Source organism: Montipora capricornis, chromosome 10 (assembly GCF_036669925.1).
Source record: "Montipora capricornis isolate CH-2021 chromosome 10, ASM3666992v2, whole genome shotgun sequence".
Lineage (NCBI taxonomy): Eukaryota > Metazoa > Cnidaria > Anthozoa > Scleractinia > Acroporidae > Montipora > Montipora capricornis.
In genome coordinates, this window is record NC_090892.1 from 9,283,016 (window position 1) to 9,295,515 (window position 12,500).

General features: G+C 39.2%; 1 protein-coding gene and 1 long non-coding RNA gene across 4 annotated transcripts in view; one reads left to right on the plus strand and one right to left on the minus strand.

Annotated features, from left to right (window-relative positions):
- LOC138019215 (uncharacterized) overlaps window positions 1–12,500 on the minus strand; it is a 45,184-nt gene that overhangs the window by 11,938 nt on the left and 20,746 nt on the right. For all 3 annotated transcript variants that reach the window (XM_068865932.1, XM_068865930.1, XM_068865931.1), the window contains 2 exons: window positions 8,630–8,797; window position 1 (listed from right to left, as the gene is read on the minus strand). The exon at window position 1 is cut by the window's left edge and continues 157 nt beyond it. In XM_068865932.1, coding sequence (XP_068722033.1) covers window position 1; window positions 8,630–8,797 — 169 coding nt within the window. The remainder of the gene's footprint in view (window positions 2–8,629; window positions 8,798–12,500) is intronic.
- On the plus strand, window positions 2,033–5,605 carry LOC138019231 (uncharacterized). Its single transcript, XR_011126115.1, has 3 exons — window positions 2,033–2,469; window positions 4,083–4,193; window positions 4,953–5,605. It is a non-coding gene; the product is annotated as an uncharacterized lncRNA (long non-coding RNA).

Genomic DNA, 12,500 nt, shown 5'->3' on the forward strand with positions numbered 1-12,500 from the left:
CCTAAAAGTATTAATAACAAACGAATAGATACTTTTAAAAATGCAAGCTGCACTGAAAACTGCACAACGGCGTGAAAAACAACACAGATTTAAGAAAATGTCAAATTATTCTTCGAGGGTGGGGGGGGGGGGGGGTTAATAAGTTTACAGATGATCGGCGGATTTGTCTTAAAAAATGCTCGGATCTCAGATTTTGAGGAAGCAGTTTGCGGATTGGCGGATTTTGAAGGCTCAGCGGATCACGCATTTCTTCAATATTTCAGCGTTGCTTATGGATTTTGTTTGTTTTGAAGTGAGGATCGCGCAAATTAACTTCGCGGTCTGTTTTAACTTTTTTTCTGCCTGACCTTACAACTAGACTAGATTACAACGGGTGAGTAACAAGCACCCCTCAACGACATTTTTCATATTCATAAAATCTAGAGAACAGGAGAATTTTACTTTCGAAATATGAAAAAGCGTCGTTGAGGGGCGCATGAAACTGATGACAGCTGTAACACATCTTTGACCGTCAATGTAATCGGACTCCAGAAAACTCTAGAACCCCAGGATTTCGGCTTCCGACCAGAGAAAAAGCCATTGTCCTCACCAGACCCTCACAATCGGCACGGTCAACATCGAGGGTCAGGTCACTGAGATCATTGAGACAAAGGCCCTCGATTGTGTCACATTTTTTTTTACCGAGATGGTGCCAAAGGCGATGACTTCCTTCTTTAAAGCAAGTCTCGGTGCTGCGTCGATTCCAGCAATTGGAAAAGCGTAGTGAAACTACGCGAGAATGTGAGGTTACTTATTGACTTGCTACACTGGGGTTTAATTAAAGAGAATGGAGTCTGTTTTGTCCGCTTTGTCTTTTCCTGATCCTAACCTCCTCAGCTGCATGACTCTGGATGTTGAACATCTACAATCCACATGCCATGTGAAACACCCACTGCCCTCCAAGGAAGAATATTGTCAAGCCTTTGGGAACACAATAAAGGAAACTACTCGGAGGCGGTTGCATGCCCTCCTTTACTTTTTATTACTTTACAAGTGAAACCAGAGCATGACATCCCTCTTCCTTGTCCACCATCCATTCTTCCACTTTCAAACGTAAAGCTGTCAGAAAAGGAAGTTAAGGAAATGCGCAACTACTCACGTGCACATGGAGCTGCAGTCAGAAAGAGAACAAATCTCTCAAGAAACAACGATGGCACGACATGGAACTATGCCGGAGATTATCTACCAGAGACATCTACATATTTCAGAGAGAGTGAATATGTCCGGACTAGCTGAAAGTCCTGCAAGTACGGCAAGTTGGGCGGAACGTTTAGATGAGATGCCCGATTGTGACAGAGATTTATTTACGCTCACCTGAACTGACTACAAACAGTAATCGCGCAATTTTAGCGATAACACCACTACCGAGTCTACAAAACAGAACCCTGATCAACCAACAACTTAAAACTGATCATTCCTATAACGAACGTAAAAGCCGAGGACTCGTAGACTTGAATAAACACTGACGATGATGTGACTAAATATGACAGCAGCTCTGACGAGGAGGAGACGGAAACTCACGTTTCAGAACTCGATGGAGGGCCCACGTTCTTGTTAGGAACGACTACGCGATTTGGGCGCTAAGTGCGGATGAACAATAGGGTAATTTCATGACAGGTATTTCTTTAACGTCACTTAAGTTACTGAATACTTATCTTTAAGAAAGTTACGACATTTTTTAATTTCGAAGACATGTTACGATGTTACAAACATCATCGTCAGTTACAAAATATTTGAAAAACCGTTGGGACTATATAACAACTAGGCGAAACATGCATAACTAAATATGATTAAGTGACAAGAAATACATATTTGAGTGAGTTACAGAGTGTTAGAAAGAATGTAGAGCCTTTAAGCCTTTAGGCTCTACATTTTTTCTAACACTCTGTAACTCACTCAAATATGCATTTCTTGTCACTTAATCATGGTTTCCTTTGTCTTACACTTTCTTGCAATTTTACCCCTCACGCTATGAAACACAAATATTATAGACATGCGCAGTATGAACACGACTGATAAGGTCGGCTCAACGAGAATGCTATGGGGACTATGTTGTTTAATATCTTTTTAAAAGGCGAAGTTTCAGCCATCGTTAAAGGCAAGGTTAAAGAATGGTACATGATCGAAATATCTACCGTTTTCAATTTCGATTCTTTCCCCTAAGTTTATACTGTACCTATTTTATTTACTTGAATGCGCACTGTTCGGTGCGTTGCTGCTTGAAGAAAAAATTCGCGACGGTGATGTTTAAGACCAGTCATTCAGTTTGTCAATTGGTCAACATTAGGAGTTCTGCGTTGTGTTCCTGTGAAGTTATTTCATTTTTCTTCACGCGCGCTCGAGGTAGCCAAACTGAGTTGTCAAGAATCGTGTCGTGGTGGAGAGCTGTTCGATCGAATTGAGGGAAGGCAACAGAAGCTTGCAGGCAAGGTACGCAATGAGTTTTTCTAATTTTCAAACCTTGACGACATACATAACACTAATTATACAATACAAAATACTAAACACTTAACTTATAAAAATGTTGTAAGGGTAAACACAGTGAAAATCGGAAACCAGTGAACCTTGAGCACACAGTACACAGAATTTAGTAGTTTTATGCACCAAATCGCTCACTTAATTAGCTACATTTTGTACTTTGGCAAAACAATGTGGCAATTTCGATTCATCAACTACTAATGGGAACCTGCTCTTCATAGCTTGTCAGGGTATATCATTACTGTTATTGTCACGCTCTTAGACAATTAAACTCAAAGAATGAAAAGGTTAAGGCAATGTAATTTCTCCATCTTTATTTGTTTGAAGTTTTTTTGGAATGTCAGTTCAATCAGCAAAGGCATGTCTGAAACCTCGTTCGTCTCACCAAACTTATATTGTGTATTTTTAAACACAATATTATTACTGTCTTTTCTTAGGACAGTCAAATTATACAGGAATAAAATGGATCTGATCCATTAACAGATAATAAATCTACCATCCTGCACCTCATCTTAATAAGAAAATTCGTAACACCAAATAAAATATTGTTCACGGTTTTTGGTACCTCTAATATTTACAACTGACATCAACTTCATAATTAAACCCTGAGTAGTTGAAAGCTGTGTCCATTTTTTTTGGTTAATATCACTTGAAATAAATAACTCTTTTTGCCTTTACTTTACATGCATTGGGGTAAAAAATATTCCTGTCACTAAAATTATTCTTTTGGCTTTTACAGTCAAAAGTGATCTATACCAAACTTTTGTTAGGTGCAATTCATTTATCTTACACCAAAAATTCTTGGAAAACAGCACCTAACGACAATATCCGTGGTTTATTTAGGGTAATTTATCCTAAAATGTTCACTAACCAATCAAGGGCTCATGCTACCAAGAGCAAACACAGGCTGTGTGTGATTTGCTGTATTTCAAAGAAAAGTGACTTCATTTTAAGCTTTAACACTTAAACTCAAAGAAAAATTTAAAGTCATTCTTTCAATGACAACATTTTCTCACACATCTTTATATTCAGTTAAGGTTTCTTGTTGTAGCATGAGTCATGACTGTGATTTCTGCCTACTGAAACTGGGACCATGGATTCATTCGTTACAATTACAGTCAATCTATGTCACCTATGACCAATATTTCTGAGACTGAAATGATCATTCGAAGTCCTATTTGTAACTTCTGGCATTTGAATGGTCTGAGTCTTTAAAATGTCTGGAAATCTTTCCAAAAAAAAAGTATCAGCTGAAAAAAAAAGGCAAAGCACATACATGTAGGAAACAACTGATTGTTTTCAAATACTGTATGCTGTGATGTAATGTAAAAAAATTCATAGCTTTATTTCAGCAATAAATTAGGGAAGTTTCAATGAAAATTCTTAAATCTCACTGGCGATGATCACAACTGACATGTAATTTTTAAAACCCTGTTAAAACTTAAAAAATACTGGTCATATGTGAGGAAGATTGACTATAAATTGACTTTAACCTTTCCAAATGTAAGTTAGTTCCCCCTTTTTGATGAGCCACCCCTCAGTCAGGTCGTATTCTTCATGAACAGGGACAGATGTTATGGACATATCCATGGGGACATCCAAAGTGGACACAGAATTAACTGATGAGGTTGGGAAGATACGCGGAAGATTTTTGATGCACTTCTGGCATTCCACTGGTAAGTCACGTGTTGAAAGCTCCTCACCATAATCCCACACCGTAAGTGCTGCAAGGTGCATTAGAGGTGGCACCTGTCCAGTGTCTCTACGCCATCCAATTGTTGTAGGCCTGAATGACCTCTGTTCTTCTAAATTTATAGTTCCTTTTGTCGAAGCTTTCCACTGAAGTTCAAGCTTACGACCTTCAGCTTTAAGAGACTGGATTGTCAGTGATGTGTCTTTGTTCAGTTTCTTTTCTTCCCACGCTTTAGGATAGACATCCTTTCCTCTAAGTGGGGCACTGACTGCACTACCTTTTCTGATGTTGTTGAGCTTTTTTCTTGCCTCTTGGAGAAGCTCTGTGGTCAGTAGTTGCCCATAGTCATTCATTCTCTGTTCATGTGTCTGCCTTGCTGTCTCAGTGGTCCTACCATTAGTTTTACCACTGTGAATAGTGTTCTCGACAAATGTTACAAAGGCCTGTTTTGATAGTTCTGACAGGTTGTCATGAAGATAAAGTTGGGATAGATTAAACTGTCTTTCAGCAATGATATTGTTCACAGGAATGCTAAAAATGTGCTTGGCATAAAATTCAAAAAGTTGTGGTGTGGTGTCTTTGTTAATAGGACAGCTTTCAGGTGATGTTGCCATTGCTTTAATCTCAGTTAGAAGTTGAGCTTTCTACAGCTGCCAAATATTGGCCCATTTAACCAGCCCATTTCTGTCCTTAGACACCAATCTCTGAAGATCCTGTCCATAAACTTTTACATTGTTTTCAGATGCATTTCCTTGATTGCTTTCAGTGGATACAAATTGTATGTCAAGGACCTTCAAAACAGATGACCAGAATGGACTTTGGAATCTTTGATCAGCTCCCATTCCAAACAGCTTGGGAAAGGATAACCACTCAGCACCATGTTCTTTAATTACTTTCAGGGCTTCTTGCAACATGGGCCTCTGCACTTCCTGGTAAAAGTGTTTAATAGCAGCTGGATCTTTCAAAGATAATTGCACTTGCTGTTCTGTTAAAGGAAAATACAGTGATGGACACAGTAACATTTGACTGGGGGTTTATTGTGCTTGAGAACAGTTGCAGGCCATAGTCGTGCCAGATATCCACTGGAAAAACCAAGTTCCTCGTCACTTGCTTGTGATGAATTAAGAGATGGGATAATGAACTTGTCAAGAAATTCAAATAAGAATTTAATTTGCACTTGGATCATTGGCAGGAGCTCAGCGTGATGACATTTTGCCAGACTGATGAGTGGTTATCTGACTTTGGCATCCTTTCTAGTATACGCTCTGCAAGCTGAAGACAGGCTTTTCCATACTTTAAATACCATTGTAGCATCTCATGGTAATATGTCCACCTTGTGTCAATAAAGGACTGTGGAAGGGGTGGCTCTTTACTTAAAATTCCCAGTGAAACATACATTGCCTTGTACTGACTTGGGCGTTCATGGTGGAGCCAGGATATCTTGTATAATAATTGCAATATGTGGTTGTTGTTCATATCACCCTTTGCCCCAAACCCAGCCTGGCACATTCTTCGCAACATTATATTAAGTATGTGTGGGTAACAGCCCACAAAAAACATTTCCCTGCCAAACAGTTTGGAGTTGTTTGCAATCAATCCATTTGATTTACCCTTTTGGGTAGAGGCATTGTCCCCAACTAACCCTGAGACATTTGATATGCCAAATGTGTCATGAACAATGTGGAAATCGACATCTGACTGGTGTTTTCCTGACCCACTAGCTACAATGCTGTTAGCAAGAACATAAGCCCTTGGCTTGTTAGTTTCATGGCACCATGTGTGCACCCCCACAATGTGCCTTTCCTCCCCTCCTTTGTTAGAGTCATCACTCCAAACATGAAAATCATATTTGCTGTTTGCAAATTTTTTACACAGAATTAATTTGTCTGCCTCCCCTAAAAGAACATTCCAATCTGACAAAGTTGTTGGGGAAACAATCAGATTTTTTGGGGGACTACAATTAAACAAAATACTGAAAATTAAATGTAATGCAATTGGTGCCTTTTGGTTAGATAAAAGACATGCATGTTGTAAATATCTAATGCAAGCCATGAACATTACACTCCTATGATTTGCTCCATTTTTGCCATGGGCAAATGTATCCACAAGAGAATAACTGTTTAAAACATCTCCTTTTTGTTTGAGTTGGTTTTTCAGTTTTGTTGCAACAGATTTTGCCCCCCTTAGTTTTTTTATTGTGTCGTTTTTCTTCAAGGATGTGGTCTTCAACAATTTGTCTTGCTTTGTAACTTGTTTTTGTAGGGTCAGAGTCTCTTTCTTCAAATCACTGTTCCTTCTTCGCAGAAATACTGAAAACAAGGGAAAAAGTCACACAAAAATTTTATTGACTTGTGGCTTTGAAAACAAATTATTTCATTAAATTCACGTTTTGAAAAGTGTGAGCCTTAAACTCTCTTTTCTACATTTAGATGTGGCTACTTTATTTACTGATGTTTTCTTTCAACCTTGTGAAAGTTATTCGTCACTGTCGAGAACATTGGTTTTTTTTATCAATTGGAAAGGTATTTACACAGTTCTCTAAGTAAAGGTTTTGTCCTCTTGAACTCAAAATAAGCTTAAATTTATAACTCGAGAAAGGTAAGAAAAGTCTAAAATATTTAAATCTAGATCGCATTCGACATGAGAAGACTCCTCCGCGGTCCGCACAAAATCATCTACTGTGCCATTTAAAAATATTTTTCACGTTTTTTCCCTCCGAGTAATGTTTCTTTGCGTTAACAGAATTTCTGTGTTGGCATATATCGAAAATGCTTTGTTTCTTTCAGCTCTGCTACACTATTTAGTGTCCAAAATAAAAGCAAAGTCTGGATGCACAATTCGCGAATTAACACAGGCTTAATATAAACAGCTGCGAAATTCGCTGGAAATTTTAACAAGACCTTTTACAGCGGTCAATTATTAAAACATAGTTTTAAGGCGTTTGTTTCAGTCTCTCTAAAGTAAAACTTTCTTTTACCCCATTTTAAGGAGATCACGCTAACGTTTTTCACCCCGCTAGCTACCCGCAAAAATGTACAAAGGATTTTCACTAGCTCCCTGCCTTTTCGTCGTGAAATTATTTTTAAAACAATTCAACGTTGTTTCACTCAAATGTCGATGAATGTCCGTTCTGTGGTCCAGTTGAACTGAACTTTCAACCTCAAGCTTATAAAGCCTTGAAAGGAATTATAACTGCACTGAATGAACAGGCCGGATGCAGGTCAGTTGTTTCACGCCAAAATTTGCGTCTGTTTACATTTCCCTTGTTGGGAAGCCCACTCAAAGCAGCCGTAATAATAAGTATGCCAATTCCAAAAAAAAAAAAAAGACTTGAGTTATACATTTACCCATGTTTTCCTTAACCAATGCTTACCTATACTTTTTCGAAGCGTTTGGATTGTCCTTTTGAGTCCTGCATTTTCTGATGTTAGTCGTTTACATTCACGAGAGAGTTTGTCGATCCTCGCAAGCTCGCTTGCAAACTTGAGAAAAACACTTTCCGGAGTTGCTGCCGCTGAACACTACAACTGTTTTCTTCTGGTTTCTCTTCTGATTTTAGTTTCTTCGCCGGCTGATATTTACTAGAAAACTGCCCGCCGATAAATTTTCTTCGCCCCATTAGCTGACATTTTTTTTCGCAACTTTCGTTGTAAGCAATTAACGAAAGCAGCCCGCGTTTCCAGGAAACAGCAGTCTTTCCAGGAAAGTACTCTGCGCATGTCATAAAATTTTGGTGGTTACGGACATCGGGGGAAGGATCCCCTTGCGTGAGGGGTAAATTTGATTGCTTACCTTAAACAAGCCTTGAAATCTGATTGGTTGTTTTGTTAAAAGTTCTCCATTCTTATTGGCTAAGGAGATGGTTCGATTTAGAGCAAAAAATAGTGCAATTTGGGAATAAATCACACTGCTGAGAGAAAATCAGAATGCAAGGATCACCAGTGATTCTAAATGGATGTCTTAAAAGTAATTGTTGTTTTGTTACAAACGTCTCCTCAACAGATATGATTGTCATCGTCAACATTATCATCATTGTCATTTTCTCACTACAAAATGCTCCAACTTGCAGCTTCTTTATTCTAATTATCAATATAGTTTTCAGTTTTGATTTCAACGGGACCGTGTGGTAAAGGTGACTCTTTAAGGGGCACATGGAATGTTGAAACTTAAAAAAACGCTACCAATCTAGGGTCACGATCATTACCGCATCTGCATGTATCATGATCGGCTCAACTCGACATACACAAGTAGAAAGCTGAAACGTCTTCTTTTTAATGACGTGTCAATGAACTACTTGCCTCTGAAGGAAATCAGCTATCGTACTCTTTACTTTAAGTTAATTTTCCGTCCACATTGAATGGATTTTTTTTTTTTTTAATGCAGCATATAATAAATTATATCTTATCAGGCTTAACTTACCTTTCACAGTCCTGAGTTTTTGGAGAGCTAGCTCAACAACGTGAAGTGAACGACGTTCTTCCCCAGTTCTGTCACATTTACCAGTAGCTGCATTCCAATGGCAGTTATTGGGGAGGCAAAGAGGGATCGCTATGTTGTCGGCAGTATTTCTTCTGGAGGCGATATTTCCTAGTAATGTAACAAAAATCACGCGGTCAGCACTTTAAAGACTGATTCTCTTGAAAATATTTCCAATTCATTCATGAGGCAAGGAAAATCAAAATGTGGTTAAATCGCACAGTCCGGCTACATGGTCGTTTTCAGTGAAACAGCAATATTTCAATTTCCATGACCTTTTTAGTTTTCCGCTATTCTTGGCTGACAGTTTAAGTTACAGTTTAGTGTGTTAAGTGGAAGAAAGCCGGAAGGAAGAAACCAAAAAACACATAATAAAAAGCCACTTGTTGGCAACAATATGCCAACATTTAGTTATTCGCATTCATTTTAAATGGCTCACTCACATGGCGTAAAGTTCTAGCTCTCGTCGATTACCCTTATTTAGAATTACATGTACGAGCTTCAACTCTCGGGGCTGATTTTAGAGCTTTAAACTATCGATTGCATCGAGAGATCGACAACGTCGACAGGTTAAAGTGACTTCGTTGAAAGTCAGGGGTAGTTAAAAGGTCTGAACAAACTTAATTCATCGGCTGGAATCGTGGGCTTTTAATAACTGCTCCGTAACAGACATTCCTTGTGGCTGGAGTAGTTGTTGTAAATTATTTGTAGTCACTAGAGCATACAAGAATATTTACGCGTCGGTAAAGACGGAAAAGAGACAAGATAAAAACTGTAATCAATTAATACTGTAAAACAAGCAACTAATACTTCTCCTTACCAACTTAACCTAAAAAACTAATAAGCTTTAATTTTAATTCCCCTATCGTCCGAGAGAATAGGAGATAAACTGCAGCTAGGATTTGTTCGTTCGGAGACGAATAGATTCCTTGCTAGAAATGTTTGAGTACGGAGAAGCCCCAAGTGTATTCTCAAACAGGAAGTTCGGAAAAGAGAAAGTTGACTTAAAACAAATTTACGCCGCTAATGTACACAAAGATTATTTCACGACTAGTTGACCAGAGCTTTTGTTTAGCCTGAGGAATACTAAAATAAGAGTCACGAATTTGCAAGTTGTGAGGTCGCTGGCGAAATACCACTATTCTAGCGACTATGCAACTCTGCTCAGGGGAGGTTCCACACCGGTTTCCACTGTTTTACGGAAATCGATCAGAGACACCGGAAAGGGGACCTTAGAGAGTTAAAGTCCAAAAAAAATTCCATGCCCCTGGACCCCCCTAGAAACTTTTTCGTTGTTTGAAAAACCGCTCATTATTTATCATTGATTCGCCTGTGCTGCTTCATATAAAACTTAAAACTGTTTTGAACGCTTTTACTACCATTTGCGTCCATCCTTGAGGCGTGACGGATTTTGCACACGGTTTTACAGTTTGTCCGGTGTGTCACTTTTGACCAATGAAACATTGGCAGTTATGTCGTGAAATTGACAACGTTTTTAGCTGCATACCAGCATGCTCTTCAAGTTTTCAGGTTTTCTGTGAGAGCGCTCGGGTTGTGCTTGACCATCCTGACGACGTCTCTGCTCGTTTTGCAAAGGAGACAAAAAAAAAATTCAAAGTTAACAAGTTTGGAATGAGGTCAATTAGACCAAATTACCGTCCAGGAGTCGCTTTAGATCAAGATTTCAAATGCTCCATGAAAGACGGAAGAGCATGTGCGCAGAATGCCCTAGACGCAGAAACATTTCCTCCTCGATGTTTCTAGTTTCACTTCAGTTTCATGTACTTTTTTCTCGTAGTAGCTGAATCATGTATCCTTTCTTTTCTTATCTTTCTTTGCTTCTCAGTAATGATTTACCTTTCAAGTGGAGTTTTTTCATCGCATGAAGCCTTTTTTCTTCCGTCTTTCTAGTTTCTTGCTGTTCACTACCGTTGCAAAGACAGTCACTTTTCAGACAAGCCCGAGCCTTGGGACGATCTGAAGTAGCATGGCCAGAAATTTCGGACATTTGAGCCTGCGCTTAAAGTAGCGGGCCACTCAACAAATATATGCTAATAAAGCAACATGCCGTCTCCAAGAAATCCCTTACGGTTGATTATAAACAACTACATTCGTTCTCCTCTGCCGTTTTATATGACATAGCAACTCGCTCGAAACATAGAGGGAGATTTTACGATGTGGAAAGAATTATTACTCGGCGAAAATGTGGTTCGCTAAGCCTTGTGTTGTTTCTTATTCGTCATGTATTATCTCTCGAGTCGGCTTGTTCTTCCCGTATTAAAGCTCATGTCTTCTGTGTATTGAGTGATACATACGTGTATTGTGATTCCAGAGTTGCGAATACTTGAAATGGAAAGGATGGTCACTAGAAGCTTGCAGCTAGGAGCCAGCTCAAAATATTACTACGGATTTGCTAAGGTAGATTGACACTGCTTATAAGAACGATCGCGGGCATAACGTTACAATGCTGTCCTAGAAAACTGCAGGCTTGAAAAGCCTGGCTTTTGCTGAAAATTTTGATACCAAATATGCAGAGTTCTGCCTCGTCATCATGCGCACTGACGAAGTCACGTGAGAAAGCACTAGCCGCCCGAGAGATCAGTGCATTTCCCGCCTTTGCTCGAGACGGTCGTGAATGTGAAACAAAGCAATTCCAACACTATTTACATGCAAAATCAAGAAGAAATCATCTCGTCAACGACACAAACAACCAAGCCTAGAAGAATCTTTAGAAGGAATTGACGTCGAAATGACGACAAACAAACAAAATCCAATCGAAATCACTATGCTTGACTCAAGCAAACATGGCGACTCGCCAAATGTGCCACTCGACAAACCTGACTCGATTATTGCAGCGATTTCGCTCATGACAAAGATGAGTAGCATGATCACGGTACCCATTCCTGTAACATACCTAAAAATTGTGAAATTGTGTTTATGGGGGTGAAAATCACTTATTTTGGCCTATTTCACACCCAGACTTTCATATCTTTCTAATTGTTTGGAAAATATTGAAGTTTGGTCTTTTGAAACTGAATTTTTGATTTACCCATGACCCCTTGCAGGCGTGGTCTTTCATACAGATAGTCAATTTTGAGGCAAATAAAAAGTAAAAACAGAAAGCTTTCACTACATGGAGGATAGCATCCCCTCATTTAGTTCTGTTGACGCCCTAAAGGGTGGCTTTCTGCTCCACTTTTTTGCTCCACTTTACAATTTGAGGTCAGAGCAGATGTCTCTCTCAATTTCCTGAAAATTGCCACTGAAAAGACATTGTGGACTTCCCAATAATATCCATAGAGGAAAGGTTACCAAGCCTTGTGAAGCACATGGAAATCATGGCTTCTTTGAGAAGTAGGTTGTGATGTTTACTGGCACTCAAGACTCGGTTCAATATGGCCCGGCATGTTAAAAAAAACGTAGCGATTCAGTCAAAGGCTAATATTTTCGCGACCCTGAAAGCTACGATGACGAAACTGTGGAAATAGCTAGGGGAACTTGTGAGCATTCAGAAAATGCTTGGTTGGAACCCAGTTATGCCTTGGTTGGATCACAGGTAACCCAGGCTCACTGTGTGCGTCACGTAGGTATTAAAATATAGAGAACATATGAGGCGAAGTTTAGGTCTGAAAATTCGGTAGAAAATGGTAATAAAAATCGATAAAACTTACCATGTGGTGAGCTGTTGTTGTCTTTAATACGTACACGAAGTTTCGGGGAAAATGGTCCCCGTTCACCTTCCTTCATAATATAGTGACAAGGTAGGAGATGGAAGCCAGCGTCGGGACTCCGATCGACCCAAAACAAGCACGAT